The sequence below is a fragment of the Halichoeres trimaculatus genome, unplaced genomic scaffold, assembly GCF_033239565.1.
Source record: "Halichoeres trimaculatus isolate MK-OKI-2021-1 unplaced genomic scaffold, fHalTri1.1 fHalTri1_scaffold_20, whole genome shotgun sequence".
NCBI lineage: Eukaryota > Metazoa > Chordata > Actinopteri > Labriformes > Labridae > Halichoeres > Halichoeres trimaculatus.
In genome coordinates this window covers 7,612,527-7,629,538 of record NW_027437198.1, presented here as the reverse complement: position 1 = coordinate 7,629,538, position 17,012 = coordinate 7,612,527, and the positions used below count along the sequence as shown (strand labels likewise).

At 42.2% G+C, this 17,012-nt stretch overlaps 2 protein-coding genes across 2 annotated transcripts in view; both read right to left on the bottom strand.

The window, feature by feature from the left end:
- Window positions 1-2,158: 2,158 nt before the first annotated feature.
- LOC141809428 (cytochrome P450 2K1-like) lies at window positions 2,159-6,395 on the bottom strand. Its single transcript, XM_074696441.1, has 9 exons — window positions 6,183-6,395; window positions 5,937-6,099; window positions 5,688-5,837; window positions 5,314-5,474; window positions 4,943-5,122; window positions 4,714-4,855; window positions 2,759-2,943; window positions 2,513-2,654; window positions 2,159-2,426 (listed from the first exon to the last, which is right to left on the bottom strand). Exons 1-9 carry the CDS (start codon window positions 6,393-6,395, stop codon window positions 2,239-2,241), a joined length of 1,524 nt encoding a protein of 507 aa, XP_074552542.1. The 3' UTR covers window positions 2,159-2,238.
- A 2,231-nt stretch (window positions 6,396-8,626) lies between these two features.
- The window catches only part of abca3b (ATP-binding cassette, sub-family A (ABC1), member 3b), a 43,297-nt gene continuing 34,911 nt past the window's right edge, over window positions 8,627-17,012 (bottom strand). Inside the window, exons 23-31 of the mRNA XM_074696164.1 lie at window positions 15,590-15,748; window positions 13,816-13,988; window positions 13,589-13,723; window positions 13,286-13,480; window positions 13,006-13,193; window positions 12,744-12,914; window positions 11,154-11,350; window positions 10,986-11,059; window positions 8,627-10,618 (exon numbers count right to left, since the gene is read on the bottom strand). Coding sequence (XP_074552265.1) covers window positions 10,487-10,618; window positions 10,986-11,059; window positions 11,154-11,350; window positions 12,744-12,914; window positions 13,006-13,193; window positions 13,286-13,480; window positions 13,589-13,723; window positions 13,816-13,988; window positions 15,590-15,748 — 1,424 coding nt within the window. The 3' untranslated portion in view covers window positions 8,627-10,486. The remainder of the gene's footprint in view (window positions 10,619-10,985; window positions 11,060-11,153; window positions 11,351-12,743; window positions 12,915-13,005; window positions 13,194-13,285; window positions 13,481-13,588; window positions 13,724-13,815; window positions 13,989-15,589; window positions 15,749-17,012) is intronic.

Genomic DNA, 17,012 nt, shown 5'->3' with positions numbered 1-17,012 from the left:
GGTAAGTATATATAACTAATAGTCCTAAGTTGAGTTTACTTTATGTCTACTTGTTATATTTACTTTACAGCCTATTGTAGTGACTCATTTCAAACCGTGAGTGAGGAGGGAATGCAGGGGATATTGGACCTGGCTGTACATTAAGATGTTAACCTGCCAAGGGCACAGTCTTTCTGTGCTCCACATGGCATGGACCTGCTGTCTGTGCCCCGTGGCATGGACCATGTACCTTTAAGTGTGTTTAATGTTTTATATATTAATGAATGAGATGTATTGATGGGCTAAAATTATGATCAAAAATAACAACCTGGGTTTTGTCTTCAGTTATATTTAAATTACTATTACTAAGAGAGTATTTTAATTGGAGCCCTCACTGCCATGGGTCACAGCAAAGCAGTCTATGCTGTTGAGCACAGACAGCTTGCCAGCATGGTGGAGCACTGACAGCCAGCTGGTCCATGCCATGGAGCACAGACACACTGTCCCTGCGTGGTATCTTAATGTGCAGCAGGGTCTCATATCCACAGCGTTCCCTCCTCACCCACAGTTTTTCCTTTTAGGTTTTCCAGATTAATGAGTTGAAACAACTTAAAACTTAAGTTAGACTGATGCAAAATGTTGATTTGAGAAGAATTTAAATATTTAGTTTGTTTGACGTACTAAGTTGTGTTAATTGAACTTGTTAATTTTATTTCAAAGAACTTTATATAGGTGTGACCAATTGAAGCAATTAATTGAAGTTGGTCCAACAACTTTTTGTTCAGTTGTATCAACACAGAATTTCAAGTTGATATGATCCACAAAAATACATTAGAAACCTTAACTTAAAAATTTTGAGTTGGATTGATTGAAAAAATTACATCACTTCAACTGATTGAAGATTCCCTTTTTTTGTTAGCTGGTTTAAACATGATAAACTGTCTTCTTGGGTGGCAAAAATGCATACTGAAGTGACTTTTTATTTTACTTTTGGTCCCTGCCCTTCAAAAAGTCTGTACACGCGACTGTACACAGGACTGCAGAACACAGACTGTATAAAACATGGATGTAGTCTCCCCGACGTTACCCGTCAGTTTCTAAAACAGAAAATGAAGCACATCAGCTATTGTGGCCATATTGGTAGTGGCAAGGGCTTTGTGTACAGCCAAAGGGTGCCTGTTGGGCAGGTGACCCTAAGCTGTCTCTATGATTGGGCGAGCTTGCGATCTTCATATCCTCTGAACGGCAGTTAGAAAAAAATTCACCCCTGTACAGTGTGAGCTGATAGTAAACTTAGGGATTCAGACAGGAGACATTTTTTTGAACCAGGCTGTAAATAGGTTAATTTCTGCTTTGAAAATGACTTTTTTAACTTGGTGTGTATGTGACTTCCTGTACTTCCAGCCTCAAGTGAACACTCGAGAAATGGCAGATTTTAGCACTTCAGCATTGTCTCATATTCTTAGATCGGAGGTTGTCACTTGCTGCAGAAGAAGCAGGCGAATTTACTAAATCCAGAAAACACTGTATGACATTCATTATAAAACAGATCCACATCAATATGTATGTAGGCTGACATGTTAGAAAATCTCACTTTATTTCATTAACTGATGAGTGGGCATAATCATGTCAGCTGGTGTGTGTTTACACTCACATATCAGGTTATGAAATAATATATTTATAGGCTTAAAGTGTAATCATGTTTAAATAAGAACTTTTTTTTACTCCAGAATTATTAATATTGTATAACCTTAATGAAAACCCAGAGATCAAAAAAGAAGCACCAAAAGTCTCCTCAGACCATTCTCACTTCATCCAGATTTTATTTTTACTTACATGTCACATATTTTGGCATCTGAGTTGAATCCAGTAACACCAGATTAACGTCTGCAGTTGTTCCCTTTGCAGCACATTTTTATCATCACAACAACTGAAATAAAATCTGACCCACATAAACGTAATCAAAGACCTTTAACAAACTGGTTGAGCAGCTTTTGTATTTCTCTTGTGTCTCGACGTGCAGACTAAACTCTTGTTGATGTACACTATGTCCGGACATGATGGAGACTGACTCATTTGTTTGTTTTACAGCTCAAAATGAAAAGAAAACCATCAATAAAGATGAATATTTTCTGTTGAGATTAAACATTTCAAATCATCCTCCTTTCATCAGACTCTGCTATGACAAACTGTCTGCTGATGTTATCCAGCAGTTGTTTACAAACCCCAGCAGCAATCATCTCCTCACACTTCTCGTCCTCATTGGAGACTCACAGCACAAAGCTCATGAGGTGAAGGGTTGAGGGTCAGACCCACAGCTGGGGTCAGATCCAGATCATCCTCTGTGACTCCAGCTGGAGGAGTGAACCTGAATCTTTGGAGGACAGAGGTGAAGAAGAGGAAGAGCTCCATCTTGGCCAGACCCTCTCCAGGACACACCCTGCGACCTGACAGGAAGGAGATGAAGAGGTGTGAAAGGATTCAACTCAGTCATGTTTGTGTGAAAGATCTCAACATCAGAGCAGAGGAGTACCTGCAGAAAACGGCATGAAGGCATCTCGCTTCTTAAATTTACCCTCCTCATCCAGGAAGTGGGAAGGATTGAAAGTGTATGGGCTGGTCCATTCACTCTCATCTTGTAGAACAGACGTAAGCAGAGGAAACACGATGGTCCCCTGTGGAAGAAGGCAAAAAGTCAGACTTTTAATGAAGAAGTTAGTTCTTCACTAAGATACAAAAGTTACTTACACTTTGTCTGAAACCAATGTGATGAGCTTACCTTTTTGATAAAGTATCCCTGGAAGGTGACGTCTTGGCTGGTTTGATGAGGTAAGCTCATGGGGACAATGCTGGCCAGTCTCTGTGTCTCATGGATGACAGCATCGATGTACGGCAGATGTTTCCGGTCGTCTGCCCGGATCTCACGGCTTCCCACGACTCTGTTCAGCTCCTCGTGGACCTTCACTGTAAATGTTCAAAATTAGAATTCAAGTTTTTCTAATAATTAATAAAACAGTTTCCAGGCTGACAGCACTAAAGTCAGTTTGAATAGTATGATTTACTGTAGATCTTTTACAAAACAACACTGTTGCCAAAGTTACCTTGAAAAGTAATACAGTTACTGATTACTCCTCTAAAAAATAACCTAGTTACTTTCCTGATTACTCAATTTTAAAAGTTTGGTGAGATATAATCTCTCCACTGTATCCTGGGTCTACCTCAGGGTCTCCTCCCAGTTAGACAAGCCCGAAACACCTCCCCAGGGAGGCGTCCAGGAGGTATCCTCATCGGATACCCGAACCACCTCATCTGGCTCCTCTCTATGTCCCAGTTCTGAACACTATCTCTAAGGCTGAGCCCAGACACCCTGCAGAGAAAGCTCATTTCAGCAGCTTGTATTCGGGATCTTGTTTTTTCTGTCACTACTCACAGCTCGTGGCCATAGGTGAGGGTCGGAACGTAGATTGACCGCTAAATTGAGAGCCTTGCCTTCTGGCTCAACTCACTCTTCACCACAAAGGACTGGCATACTTGACTGACTTGATTCACTTGACTGAAATCCTGTTCATTAAAGTAATGAACAGAAAGGGCAGTCCTGGCAGAGTGCAACCCTGGCTAGGGATGAGTTTGACTTACTGTAGGCAAAACGGACCAAGCTCTCACTCTGGAAATACAGAGACTAAATAGCCCGTAACATTCGGCCATCGACTCCATATTCACGGGAACCCCCCATAAGATTCCTCAGGGGACACAGTCAAAAGCCTTTCCCAAGTCCACAAAGCAAATGTGGACTGGTTGGGCAAACTCCCTTGCCTCGTCTCGCACCCTTCCACAGCCAGGACAAAGACTACATTGTTTGTCTTGAATCCAAGGTTTGACCAACTGTCGGACTCTCCTCTCCAGCACCCTGGAATAGACCTTACCTGGAAGGCTGAGGAGTGGGATCCCCTGTAGTTGGAATACACCCTCTGGTCCCCCTTCATAAAAAGCAGAACCATTACCCCAGTCTGCCAATCCAGAGGCACTGTACCCAATGTCCATGCAATGTTGCAGAGACATGTCAGCCGAGACAGTCCTACAGCATCCAGAGCCTTGAGGAACTCAGGACGGATCTCGTCCATCCCCGGGTCTTTGCTGCTGTGGAGTTCAGCCACAGTGATGGGCAGACCCAACCTCAAGTCCTCTGGCTCTGCTTCCTCGACAGAATACATGTTGGTAGAATTGAGATCCGCGAAGTATTCCTTCCACAGCCCTACTATACTCTCAGCTGAGGTCAGCAGCTCCCCATCCCCACTGTATGCAGAGCGGCAGACAGAGGGCGGCTTTCCCCTCCTGAGCCGCCGGTCAGTTTGCCAGAATTTCTTCAGGGCCAACTGAAAATCTTTTTCCATGGCCTCACCAAACTTCTCCCATGCCCAAGTTTTTGCCTCAGTGACCGCAAGAGCCATGCAATGCTTGGCCTGCTGCTTATGGAGTCCCACAAGCCAACCATGCCCTGTAAGGCTCCTTCTTCAGCTTGTCTCAAAAGTCCTACATGATTTGCATACAAGCAGAAAAAAACAACATGTCTTTTCTGCTCTTACATAAAAAAAACATTGACTGTGAATAACAGTGAAGGAATTTATAAAGGCCTTTAAAGAGAAAATGAGGGGACCCAGAGTAGAACCCTGAGGGACCCCTGCAGTGAGAAAAACATTTGAATCTGAACATCAACCTTAAACTAATACTCCTTACCTTGTATGTGTGGGTATTTGGCCATGAACAGAAAACACCATCTCAGTGTCGTGGCTGTGGTATCAGTACCAGCTCCGAACAAGTTGGTGACTGTATAAGTCAAGTTTTTCTCATTGAAAAAGGAGTCGGTGTTACTGGAGTCCTGAGAGAAAGAAATACAAAACCATCATTTAATTTACATCAAACTTTTGTTTCATATAATTTTATAGAAAGGGCCAGGATGTCATACCTCGTCTTTTTGCTTCCGAATCAGAAAACAGTCCACAAGCCCTCTGCATATCTGAGGATTTAGTGTTTCTTTCAGAGTCTTGGTTAGCTCTTTGACGAGTCGGTTGAGCGTTTCCAAATTTCTCAGTATCTTCTGTCGGTTTTTGATCCAACAAAACATCCTGGGAAACATGTTGTAAAGCTGAAAAACAACATAAAAATCTAAGGTTACGTAAAATAAAACAGCAACACAGACCCAGTCACTGATAAACATTCTGATATGCAGTACAAACAGATTTCAACACTTCACATTTCATTTTCCTTTACGTTCTGCATTCAGGCCCCTCAGCTCTAAAACAGTTGACAAAAAGAACACCTGAGAGTTAACCGTACCTGGATTTGTGATGTACCAAGAACTCTTACAATGCTGTTGGCTGTTTTTACCATGCACTTGAATCTGGGGTCATCATATTCAAACCTGCTGCCGTACACAATGGAGGATATGACATTTGATGTAGCATGATTCAGGTGACGAGATGAATCAAAGGGTTTTCCTGTTCAAAAGAAAAAGAGAAGAGTTGATTTAAGAAAATAGAATTGTGTTTTGCTTTTCTTTCCTTTCTCTCCTTTCCATAAAAAAGGAAGCTTAAACCTTGACATACTGAAAAACATGTTCCACCTGTGCTGAATACAATCTAAAATGAAAAAAGAATAAAAATCTGAGGTGTAACTCTTTTTGTCTTTGGCCTTAAATATAAACACTTTACCTTCATACTGCTCAAACACTTTGATCAGATGTTGGCATTCCTCTAAGATTCCTTCCTCAGCGATCTTTCTGCCCATCCCAAAGTCTTTCAGCGTTGTCAGGGCGAAGCGTCTTAACTCCTTCCATGATTCTCCATTTACAAACACGAGCCCTTTTGGACATGAATGATACAGTTTTAACTTTTGATTTACAGCCTCTTTGTAACAGTTGGTTTGATGCTAAAGCTTTGGTAAGGAAGGACATCTTATACCATGGCCTTGGTTTAAATCATAGAATATGGGGTAGATGTGTCGCTCTCCAAACTCTTCTGCAAACCCAACCAGAGCCTCTCGGACTGTCTTGTATCCGGCGAGGACCACCACTTTATTTGGTGCAAAGTGCACAGTGAACACAGACCCATATTTCTTTGAAAGCTTAAAAGAAAAAGTCTTTCTGTTATTGTGATAAACAAAGCATGTCACAAGGATACACTGTTAGATTTAGTCTCTGAACTCACCTCACAGAGCGTTCTGTAGGGTCTCTTCAGGTCTAGCTGTAGCAGGTTGCCAAGCAGAGGAAGTGGTTTTGGTCTTGGAGGCTCTTTCAGCGTTTCATCTGAGCTGAAACTGTCAGAAAGAAGAAAACAGAGAAGCAGCAGGAGAGCAGCAGCTCCCAGAACAGTGGTGGGACTGTAGAGGAGCAGGGAAACCAAATCCTCCAGAAGAGACATCTTATTTTTCTCTCGTAGTCTTCCTCTGAAAGAGACTTTTTACTTGCTTCCAGTGTTAGACATTTACTCGATTAGTCATAAATTTGCAACATCAATTACTAAGCTACTTTTTTATCTTCTCCATGAATACTTCTTTCTGACCTTCAGGACACAATGAAACAGCAGGGTTGAACCACCAAGATGTTTCACCTCAGGCCCCCAGGTACAGTGAGTCCCCATTTCCATAACCTCAGACCCCACCCATCAAACCCCACACCCACAACCCTAACCAGGGTTTTCATCCCTCTCCCCAGCCCCCACCCTAGATGGAGGTAGGGGACCTCCACAGTCCCGTATACTGATTCACTTTCTCACAAATTGACCACATTGCACCATGCCATCAAACAAGGCAATGGGGCACATCTGGGACACCGTTTGTCACTGATGAACCCTCTTGAGGTGTTGAGAACTAGTCATTGAAACACTGATGAAGGAGCTCTTGGGTCTTGCCCCACAACTCTTATCCCCACTCCTGGCCCTCCACCCAACAAGAGCTTGAGGGGGGTGGAGGGGTAGCCACTCCATCCCCCAGCTCTCAGCCACACCCCATTCACAGGACCATACAGTGGATTCCATTCGTATTCAGAAGTCAGGAATTTACAGGTTCCGAATGGGATATTTCAACTGGAATGTCAGAGTTTCTTACTGGGAAGTTGGTGGATCTACACTACCCCCCCAAGTTTATGATCAAATCAGCTGTATACAAAGTATTATTCTATGTTTATTTAATGCCTGGCCAAAAAAGGCACACACTCTTATATTTTGTTGGACCACCATTACCTTTGGTTATGGCACGCATTTCGCTGTGGCATTGTTTCAATAAGCTTTTGCTGGGTGTCAGCAATCAGTGCGGCTAACCAGAAAAAAGGCTTCAATTTTCTAGGGAGCATAAAGATTGGACTCTGGAACAATGAAAGAAGGTCACGTGGTCTGATGAGTCCAGACTGACCCTGTTCCAGAGTGATGGGCCATCAGGGTAAGAAGAGAGGCAGATGAAGTGATCACCCATCATGCCTAGTGCCTACTGTCCAAGCCTGTGGGGGCAGTGCTATGATCTGGGTTATGATCAAGTTTTTCTGACTTGCCAATTGAAACTCTTTTAATTTGGAGATGACATCATTCCCTCTACCAACTTCCCAGTTCCGATGCAACCAATAGTTCGCTTGGAAACTTGTTCCACTGGAATTGGGAAGTGGAGAGTTGGAATGACGTGTCAAGTTAGAAGCATTCCAGTTGCCAAGTTGGACAAACTTGCTTTGAAAGAAATATATATAAACATTTAACAATACTTTGTTTATGGCTGATTTAGTGCAATGAACACTAGTCAGAAATTCTAAAACAGAAGCATAATTACTGTTAACACCCAGGGCAGCCATCTTTGATTGTAAACTCAGGGTATTGAAGATCCCTTGACTTCCCAGGAGGAAGTCCTGACTTCAGGGGGGCGATCCAGTTGAAATGTCCCACTTGAAACTCATAAATCCTGACTTTCAAGTGCAAATGAAACGCACCAATACTCCCCATTTACATCTCAGGTAAACAAACTAACCAAGGGATTGTATCACCAAGTCCCCAGCAGAACTGACGAAGCACAAGTAGAAACCAGGCAGAGGCACCTGAAAACAGGTTTTAGAAATGCTCAGTCTTTGTTCTGGTGTTCTTTGTTTTTCATTTACCTTTTGAGTCTGTCCTGTAACGAGGTAAAGCCTCTCACAGGAGCTTTAAAGATTTGTTTCATTTTGATGTTCAGTAACAGAAGTGACAGCTATCTTCTGTGAGCTACAAAGTAAATCAATGAGCTTTTCTTCCTGGTTGTTTTAGAGTTTAATTCTGCTTCTTTGGTCATCGTCAAACCTCATATCAATCCTTCATTCTGTTTTCTTTTCACACCCACACACACACACACTGTAAAGTCCAGCCTTGCAAACAGATCCCACGACGTGTGAACATCTGCCTGCAGAAAGAAACACACAGACACCATGCCCAGATTTTTTGCTACCACTTGCATAGAGCATTATTTAATTTAAAAAGAAGAGCGATACATATACATTTGACAAGGTCAGTTCCATGGTATAGTACACATTTAGCCTGGCGTCGTCTCACCAACTCACCCACCAGCGAACATGAATGTGAGCTGACTGATGGATCTGTTGACGCCGGACTAGTACACATTCACAATGATGTAAATTCCCTTTTTTTTAAATATGATACACTTTAATTCAGCATTTAATCAATCCTCCAATAACAGCAGCATGAGCCTCTTCCATTTCTCTTTAAACTTGGTCTCTAACATTGCAGTTGATTCAAGTCAAACATGTAATGTGACAGAATTTGTGCAAAAAAACACAGAACAAGTGTAACAAAAGTCAAGACGAAAGGTTTAGTCCTTTAAAGGTTTAGTTTGTGTCTTTCTGGAATGTCAGTCTGTTTTTTTCATACACGTGGTGACATTAAGACACTGTAAATCATAAGAAGCTGTAAAAAAACAAACTTGGTCTCTATGAGTGCATTTTTTTTCAGTTAAAACAGGAAATACATTCATGAAGAAGAGAGAATAGAAGAGTAGAAACATGGTAATCACACTCAGATCAATGCTTAGTTATCCAAGGTTATAAAAATAATCCTAAACGTGGATGAAAAGAAGACATTTAAGGAAATATTTCTTCTCAATAAGACGGGGTTTGATATTCAGAAGTCTTAAAGACGTTTACAAATCCTTTACACATTGCACTGAATAGTCTTCGTCTGAACAGGAAACTCTTCTCTGCCTTTCCTTATTGCCAGGTTTTCCCTCGAGAAGCTGCTTTAAGCTCTAAAGATGACACAGCAGTTCAGTTCTTCCTGAGTTTTTATACTCATGGACTGTCAGCGCTGCTTTAGTCTGGATGACTTTCAGGAATCGCGTGCTGCCACACAGGGGAAATGTGTGAAATGCATAGCTGCTGGAATAAAAATGTAAAAAAAAAAAGCACCTCACAGGTCATTACAGTCTTTGTTTCAACATCCAAATCTATCTCATGCTGTTTGAAACAACTTTATTTTCCTGCACTATCCTTTAAATCTCTTCCATGTAAACTGTAATGGCTGGATCACCCTCATGGAAACACGCGGCTGTAACTTATTTAGCAGGGAAATGAAACAATTGGCTCACCACATCTGAATATCTGAATATCTGAATATGGAGGCTTACTTAATTTATCGAGACTGGACTGAACTTGAGGAGTACTCCTCAGCAGGGACCGCTGATTGTTTTGCTAGCAGCTCTGTGATCTCTCAGCATCATGCGCTCTGCAAATCCTACTTTACACATGCATCCATTAATTTGCCCAAAACAGTCTTTAAATGAGTTAATGTTCTACTCCGGCCTGAATGAGTATGTGTTTTTTTTTTTTAAGTACCATGAACACATCACATTATTTACAACTGGCAACAACATTAAGAGGCCCTTATGGAGAACCAGGCATTTCGTTCAGGGCAATAAAAAGAAACAAGAACCCTCATTAAGTTAGATAAGGCGCAAAGGTGTGCAATGATTTCATCAACGTATCATATGGAGTGGTTCATTCTCTTGTGATGAGATTTATGATCACAAAAAAGCACAATATTCTTGGAAACGAAATCAAGGTATAAAATAAAATCATAAATAACAAAAAAGAGACACACGCAAAAGTGCACACGCAAAAAAAAAACCCTGACACACAGCACAGAGCAGTGAGCGTCGCTGTTAAGGTGCTGCGTTCAGGGTTCATTACTTGGTTTATCAACATCCCCGCATCAGATTTCAGTTTCTCCGACTTCCTCGACACACAGCATGAACGTCCTGACAGAGACACAGCGGCGTGACACAGTAGTAGAAATGCTGAAGTTTGTTTTTTGGCGACTGGCCCAGTCTGTGTGTGCGTGTTTCAGTGTGTGTGTAGGTGTGTGTGTGTCAATGTGTGGAGCTGGAGAGAGCTCTCCTCCAGTCTTTGTGTGCACCGCTGCTGTCACAGAGGTCCTTCGTGCACACTCAGTAGAAAATGAATGATGGATGGACGGATTCTTTGCTCCACTTACTTCCTCCCACTCTCTGTGCAGTGCTGGAACTGGGCGAAGCTGAGGAACACCTGCTCCAGTGAAATCTGGCTCACACAGTAGTCTTCAATGCGGTATTTCTCTTTGGCTGCCTCTAAAGTGCCAAACACCTGAGTGGGAGCAGAGGACGGGGAGGAGGAAAGAAGATGAAGCCGTGATTATAATACATCTCTGGTGACCAGAGCAGAATTTAAAGCAGCAGCTTCACTTTAGATTGCTGGAAATGCAAAAACAATGTTCAAAATACTCTAAATTGGGCTTGAAATGTAGATATTTGAGTGTGCATGTTTATATAGAAGTGACAAAATCAAGTACAGCGTGAGAAATTAACAAGATAGAAAATGTGTTACATGATAAGACTCTACCCACTTCCATTTGTCACTTGCTGCTTTACACACATCTTCCTCTAGAGGGAGCTCTCACACAGCACATGACTGATACAGAAACTCATCAGTGAAGACGAATACATGAACTCACCTGTGCCCAGGTTAATGTTTTGTCAGTCAGATGATAGTGCACCATTCCCTGATGCTCATCCTTCAGTTGACTTCCTACAGTGGGGCAAAAAGTCACATGGTTTCATTTTGTTATTATTATATAAAATAACTTAGAGCACAAAGATCATTGTAAATCTGTGATTCAGACCTGGAAAAGTGCTTTCAATGAAGTCTTTGAACAGCAGCAGGTCGCTGTCCTCCAGCTCAGCCTCCATGTGGACTTTAGCCAGGAGTGTGTACCCGCTACCAAACTTGCTCTTCAGGTGTTGGGGACTCCCGAGGCACTTGAACTGACCGTTGACCATCACTGCCAGCCTGGTGCACAGAGCCTCGCACTCCTCCATGCTGGTGAGGGAACAATTCAGAAAAAACAGTTAAAGAATCCCAAATAGCTTTTCTTTCTGCAGATTTTTAGTAACACCTATAAACTGTAAAAAAAAAAAAAAAAAAAAAACTGCTCCCCCTGGTGACTGGCTGCTATAGGTCAAAAAATCCATCTCCCCAGTCATTCCAGATGGGCTGTGGTCATACTTTAAAAAAATTATATTTCTGGTAGAAATGATCCTAACATCTGATTTTTGTGGTGATTTGAAGATAATATTTGGCTGCCTTGTATCCGGGTCCTTTTTTTCTGGAAAGTTTTGTTGTCAGTAGTTAAAAGAGGTTAAAAACAAGGTTTTACGTCATGTTTACCAATGATTGACAGCTGCCGTTCTTGTGTATTTTTGGGGGGGGATTTTAAAATATGTCAGGAAGTACAGCCAAGAAGCGATCAGACTCTCAAAAGAAAAAATATATATTATTTTTGTCATCAGGCTCCACTCAGATTCTCTCTGAGCCTCTGATAGCCTCTACTGCACAGACTCTGGCTGCACAACGGCTGCCAAACACGGTGCCTGTGATGACATTTACAATGGTAAATGGCGAAACCACACTGTCCACTCTATAGACACTCCATGGTAATGCCTCTCAGAGAAAAGGTTTGAGGCCTCTATCTTAAGGATAATCGGGCTGATTTTTGTCTCAATCCCCCCCTCACGATCAAAGCTAGCAAAGGCCCGATTGTCTGATGACATCATGTGTGATTTTCCTGTGGTGTGGTGTTAAGAGTGATTTCTTCTGGTCGGAGCCGCTCCGAAGGCCTCCGATTCAGTGATCGTAGACAATTAACGTGTTTAATATTTGCGACTAGAAATCCTGTGTGTGTGGGGCACTCCGAGAGGAGCCCAGCAGGTACAGGGTGTAATGTCACACGTACTAGAGCAAAGCCAATCAAGACGATAGCTGATTCAGCTGACTGACTGAAGAGAAAGTAAGAAATTTATCCGTAATACTTAAACAACTTTACTCACCTCCAACTCACATTGGTATTCAAACAGCCCATACCCCTGTCGTTTCCACAACCTTAACCATAATCCTTTTCTTTTTTTTTAAATTCTAGAGTCTGAAAACAAACATCTTTGCTTTTTCTCGCCTGTCATGTTTGTTTACACCGAAGTCACGTTTTACTAAGCGAGATTTGGAATACTGAGCGTGAAGAGGCTGAAGCTCTGCTGAAGAGTCTGTTAGTGTGTGGTGTCCTCAGAGTGCAGACCACACACTGTAAGATCACGACACAGAAATCTTGTGTGATCTGCCTTTGTTATCATCAAGTGTGTGCTCTCTAAATGTGTGAAGTTTTAGAGAATCCTGTAATGTGAACCAGCCTTTAGACATACACACATCTGATCACACTCACCTGTGAGAAGTGATGATTATGGCCTTTCCTGATTCCCTTGTGCGTGTAACCGCGTCCCACAGCAGCCTCCGCGCCACAGGGTCCATCCCCGTCGACGGCTCATCCAGGAAGATGACAGGAGGTCCACCAATCAGAGCCATGCCGGCACTCAGCTTCCGCTTATTACCCCCACTGAAGATGAATCAAAGCATGTACTTTCACACACTCCACGAACAAAACGTGTTATATTCATGTGTTCTTCATGACGTCAGAGAGCACCAACCTGTAGCTGCGGACCAGTTTGTCAGCATGAGGCTCCAGCAGCAGCGACCTCAGCACATTCTCCACACAACCCGACACGTACTTCTCTGGGATCCCTCGGAGTCTGGCGTACATACTTAAAGTTTCTCGCCCCGTCATGTGATCCAACACGGCGTCAAACTGAGGGCAGTAACCGATACGCTGCTGCACCTGCAATCCAGAGATAAGGTTCAGGAAACTTGCATCCAAATGTTATCCACTTATCTTTTAACAGCAGGTGTCCTCTCCTCCTCAGCTCTTACCTTTTTAATATCCCGCAAGATACTATATCCATCGATGTAGGCGTCCCCAGAGGTAACACTCTCATCCCCCGTCAGCATCTTAAAGGTCGTCGTCTTCCCAGCTCCATTGAAGCCCAGGAGGCCAAAACACTCTCCTTTCCCCACAGCTAGAGACAGCCTGTCAACAGCCAGGAGATTCTGCCCGCTGCTGTACACCTGAGGAGGACAGATAACACCACCGCATTGTAAAATCTCTACAAGACATATCAGAACTGAGGCTCACTCTCACAGGAAGAAGAAAGACGTCTGCTGAGCCACACACACCTTGCTGAGCTCCTGCATTACGAGCGGGCTGCCAACCATGGACTCCACCATGGGCTGGCACTCCAAGACCCTCTTCCTCTCCTCGGCCACATCCCTGTCCTCTGGGAGCATCGCTGCATCCTGGATCAAAGGTAACTAACACACAGACGCACATCAGTGATGGAAGTCTAAAAACTGATGTGAAGCAAAAAGAGACCTAAACAGGTTTACAAATACTTCTCCTTTACCTGTTTTCGCCTCCGGCCCAGAGAGGAGAGGAGTCGCCGCAGAGTGCGGACGCACTGCAGCTCGATGATGAACAGCAGGATAATGTAGACAACACCTTGGACTGAGAAGGCCACCAGGAAACGACCCACACCAGGCTCTGACATGGAGAAGTAGTTTTTCTGGTACGTGATGTCTAGAAAGAAAAAAAATCATCATAGACAGTGATTTCAAAAAAGAAGAAAGAAGAATTTACAGATATCGAGCAGGACGTTGATTGGTGCTTGTTTCTGTATTTCACATGACGAGGAAACTGGGTAGTAATAACTCTTACCTTAAAAAAGTAATCCGATTACTGATTCCTCCTTTAAAAAGTAACTTAGCTACTTTACTTATTACTCAATATTAAAAGAAACTAAGTAAGATTACAAGTTACTTTGTTAGTTACATTCAGCATTGGTCGATAACACCTGCAGCTGCATGGTTTGGCAAAATTGTGCAATTAAGATCACTATATGTAATAATGAGTCTACATGTTTTGTTTTCAAGGAATATGCATAGACTATTGGTAGTTGTGTAATATGTACTTTACAATTAAAAACAAAAATATTTATTTTATACATTTTGATTTTCAAAATACAACTGAAGAAAGCTATTACAGTACTATTTTTGGTGCACTACAGCACTGTTCAGTTTAATTTTAGATTTAATTTAGTTTAGTTTATTTTTTTTTTTCTACTTTGGTTTTTCTCATTTTCAATTTTTTTTGTTAAAACTCTCTGTTGATTCTGTATTTGTAAAACAATAAGCAAAAATAAATGTTATTAAAGAGTGGGCTCACATAATCCTCAGTACCCTGCTTGGGGCACCCCAGCCTAAAAAGTCTGGGCGCACCCCTGCTTGTCACCAGGTGCCTCGTTGAAGCCTACGTTATGTTGATCTGCTCATCAACGGATGGATTTGTGCTGAACAGAGGGTTCAGCTCTTAGAATAGAGGGAGTTACAGTGAAAGACAGGACTCACTTTTCCCCCAGCTAAAAGTCAAACAACTTCTTCAGCATTTATGTCCACAGTGTGCTGATCGCTCTCTCTGATTGATTCCTAAATGTTTCAGTCAAAGATCTTAAGCAAACTATGAGCACAGAGTGAACAACGAACCTCAGCTGACACAAACTCTAAACAGTGACTGTATTTCCAGCTTGAAAATGCACATCTCTCCTCTCCTTCTCTGTTGTTTACATTTGTGTCGCAGGCTGCTATTACACGTGAGTTGTCCTCATGCTGAAAGCGTGATTTCTTGTATACGCAACTCTCGCCACTCTTGTCACTTAAGAAAAAAGCTGACATAGTTTTTTACGGAAAAAATGAAAAGAACAGATCAGTAATTTAACCTGATTACTGGTTTGGAAATAGTCCCTGTCCCTCTTCTCATCTGTTCATATTCAGAGTACTATCATATATTAGCATGACTCATCGTTAATCATCACTATCACTATAGAAACAAACCAGCCCATTGTCCCGTATGTAATCCTTCCATGTATTTAATGACTCAAGTGTCTCTTATTAACTACAACTCAAACCTTGAAGTGCGTCGCCTCAAAGGAAGAAGAAATGGCCTCCTCCTCCTCTTTCCTCAAGGATCCTATTAGCTGAATAAGTTTTCTTTTGAAAATTGTGTTTCTTGTATCTTTTGTATGTTATGTTTATTACATGTGGACTCCAGAGAGAGTGTCTGCAGCATAAGCAGCAGCTAATGAGGATCCAAATAAAGAAGAAGAAGAAAGGAGCAGCACTTACTCAAGTACTTGCAGATATCCTCAGTGAGTGGATTGGTGGTGCAGAACGAGATGAATTGGTAATTCTGGTAGAACTGGCTGAAGGACATGCCCAGGCAATAGTTTGGGAAGATGAGGAACACCTTGTCCAGGAGACGCGACAGGTCCAGCAGGTTCAACTCTGGGAAAGGAGAAATTAAGTCAGTCATCCAAAGAATGATGGAGAAGTTTTTTAACCCTTTGAAACCAGAGGCTGCCACAGCTTTATATACACATACATGGCACGCTGCAGCAGTGAGAGTGTTGCCCGAGCTGTGTTGAGTTTTGCAGCAGGGGGAGAAAGAGGATCAGCGTGTATCAGAGTGTGTGGTGTTGTTGTTAGAGGCTTCTTCTATGTCTTAAGTATTTTGGTTATTGTTTATAACAGTACCCTTGTTTTTTTCTGAAAGTTCTGAGTGTCATTTTGCTGTGTCCTGGCTAAAGCCTGCCTGTTTTTTGCAACCTGTTTTTATAAAGTTCATCTTTGATATATTCAATCAGTCATTGTTTAATAAATGCATTAGTAGTACTGAACATAGTGAAGGAAAAAATGTTGAAATGATCTACGAGGAAGAAGACGGTTCCTGCTAGTTGTGTGGAGCAGAGCATATGAGCAGAGGAGTGGAGAGTTTCTGCTCTCTGTGAGGTGTTTCTGGCCTCGGTGGTAAAATATGTGCGCGCATATTCTACTTATCCTTAATTGAAGCCTTAGACCTCAAATAGGTGGGAGGTAATAAAATATTTGTACTTCGGATACCGTACTTTAACAGATTTTGGGCCAGATTTGGGCATGCATCAGTCTCTTGTTGTGAGCAGAAACAAGCGAGAAATATTAGCAGGACGGCGCCTCACTCCACCTCGCCATTCACAGAAAATTCCCGCTCTTCACTCTTTTCAAAACTCGCTACACTCAGCTCACATGCTCTGGTGTCTTACTGTGGAAGGACTTGTGTATATGTATGCATCTGTGTATATCTGTTTATGAGTGTGTGCTGTCGGCTGCTGTCTGTGGTTGTTTGCGCTCACAGCCATGACTCCATCTAATAATGGCTATGGAAGTCTGTGTGTAATGTGCTTGTGCTGCCCTGACACAATAGTGTTCTACCTTGTTCATTTGTCTTTGTTTTTATCTTATCATTTGGTGTTTTATATCTGCTCTTGGCTCTTGTTGGAGTTTCCCTGCTGTTCAGCCCTTTGGCTTAAACTCAGTTTGTATTTAAGGTGCTCTATAAATAAAGCTAATTGATTGATTGATTGATTAATTGATTGGTGTGGAGGAGACAGAGCAGATAGAGATTCAGGATTCAGGAGGAGACAGGGGATGAGTCGCTGTCCCAAACACAGTAAGAAACAGTTTGTATCCACCATTTATTCACAGATCTATTAAAGTAATTTTTTTCAATACG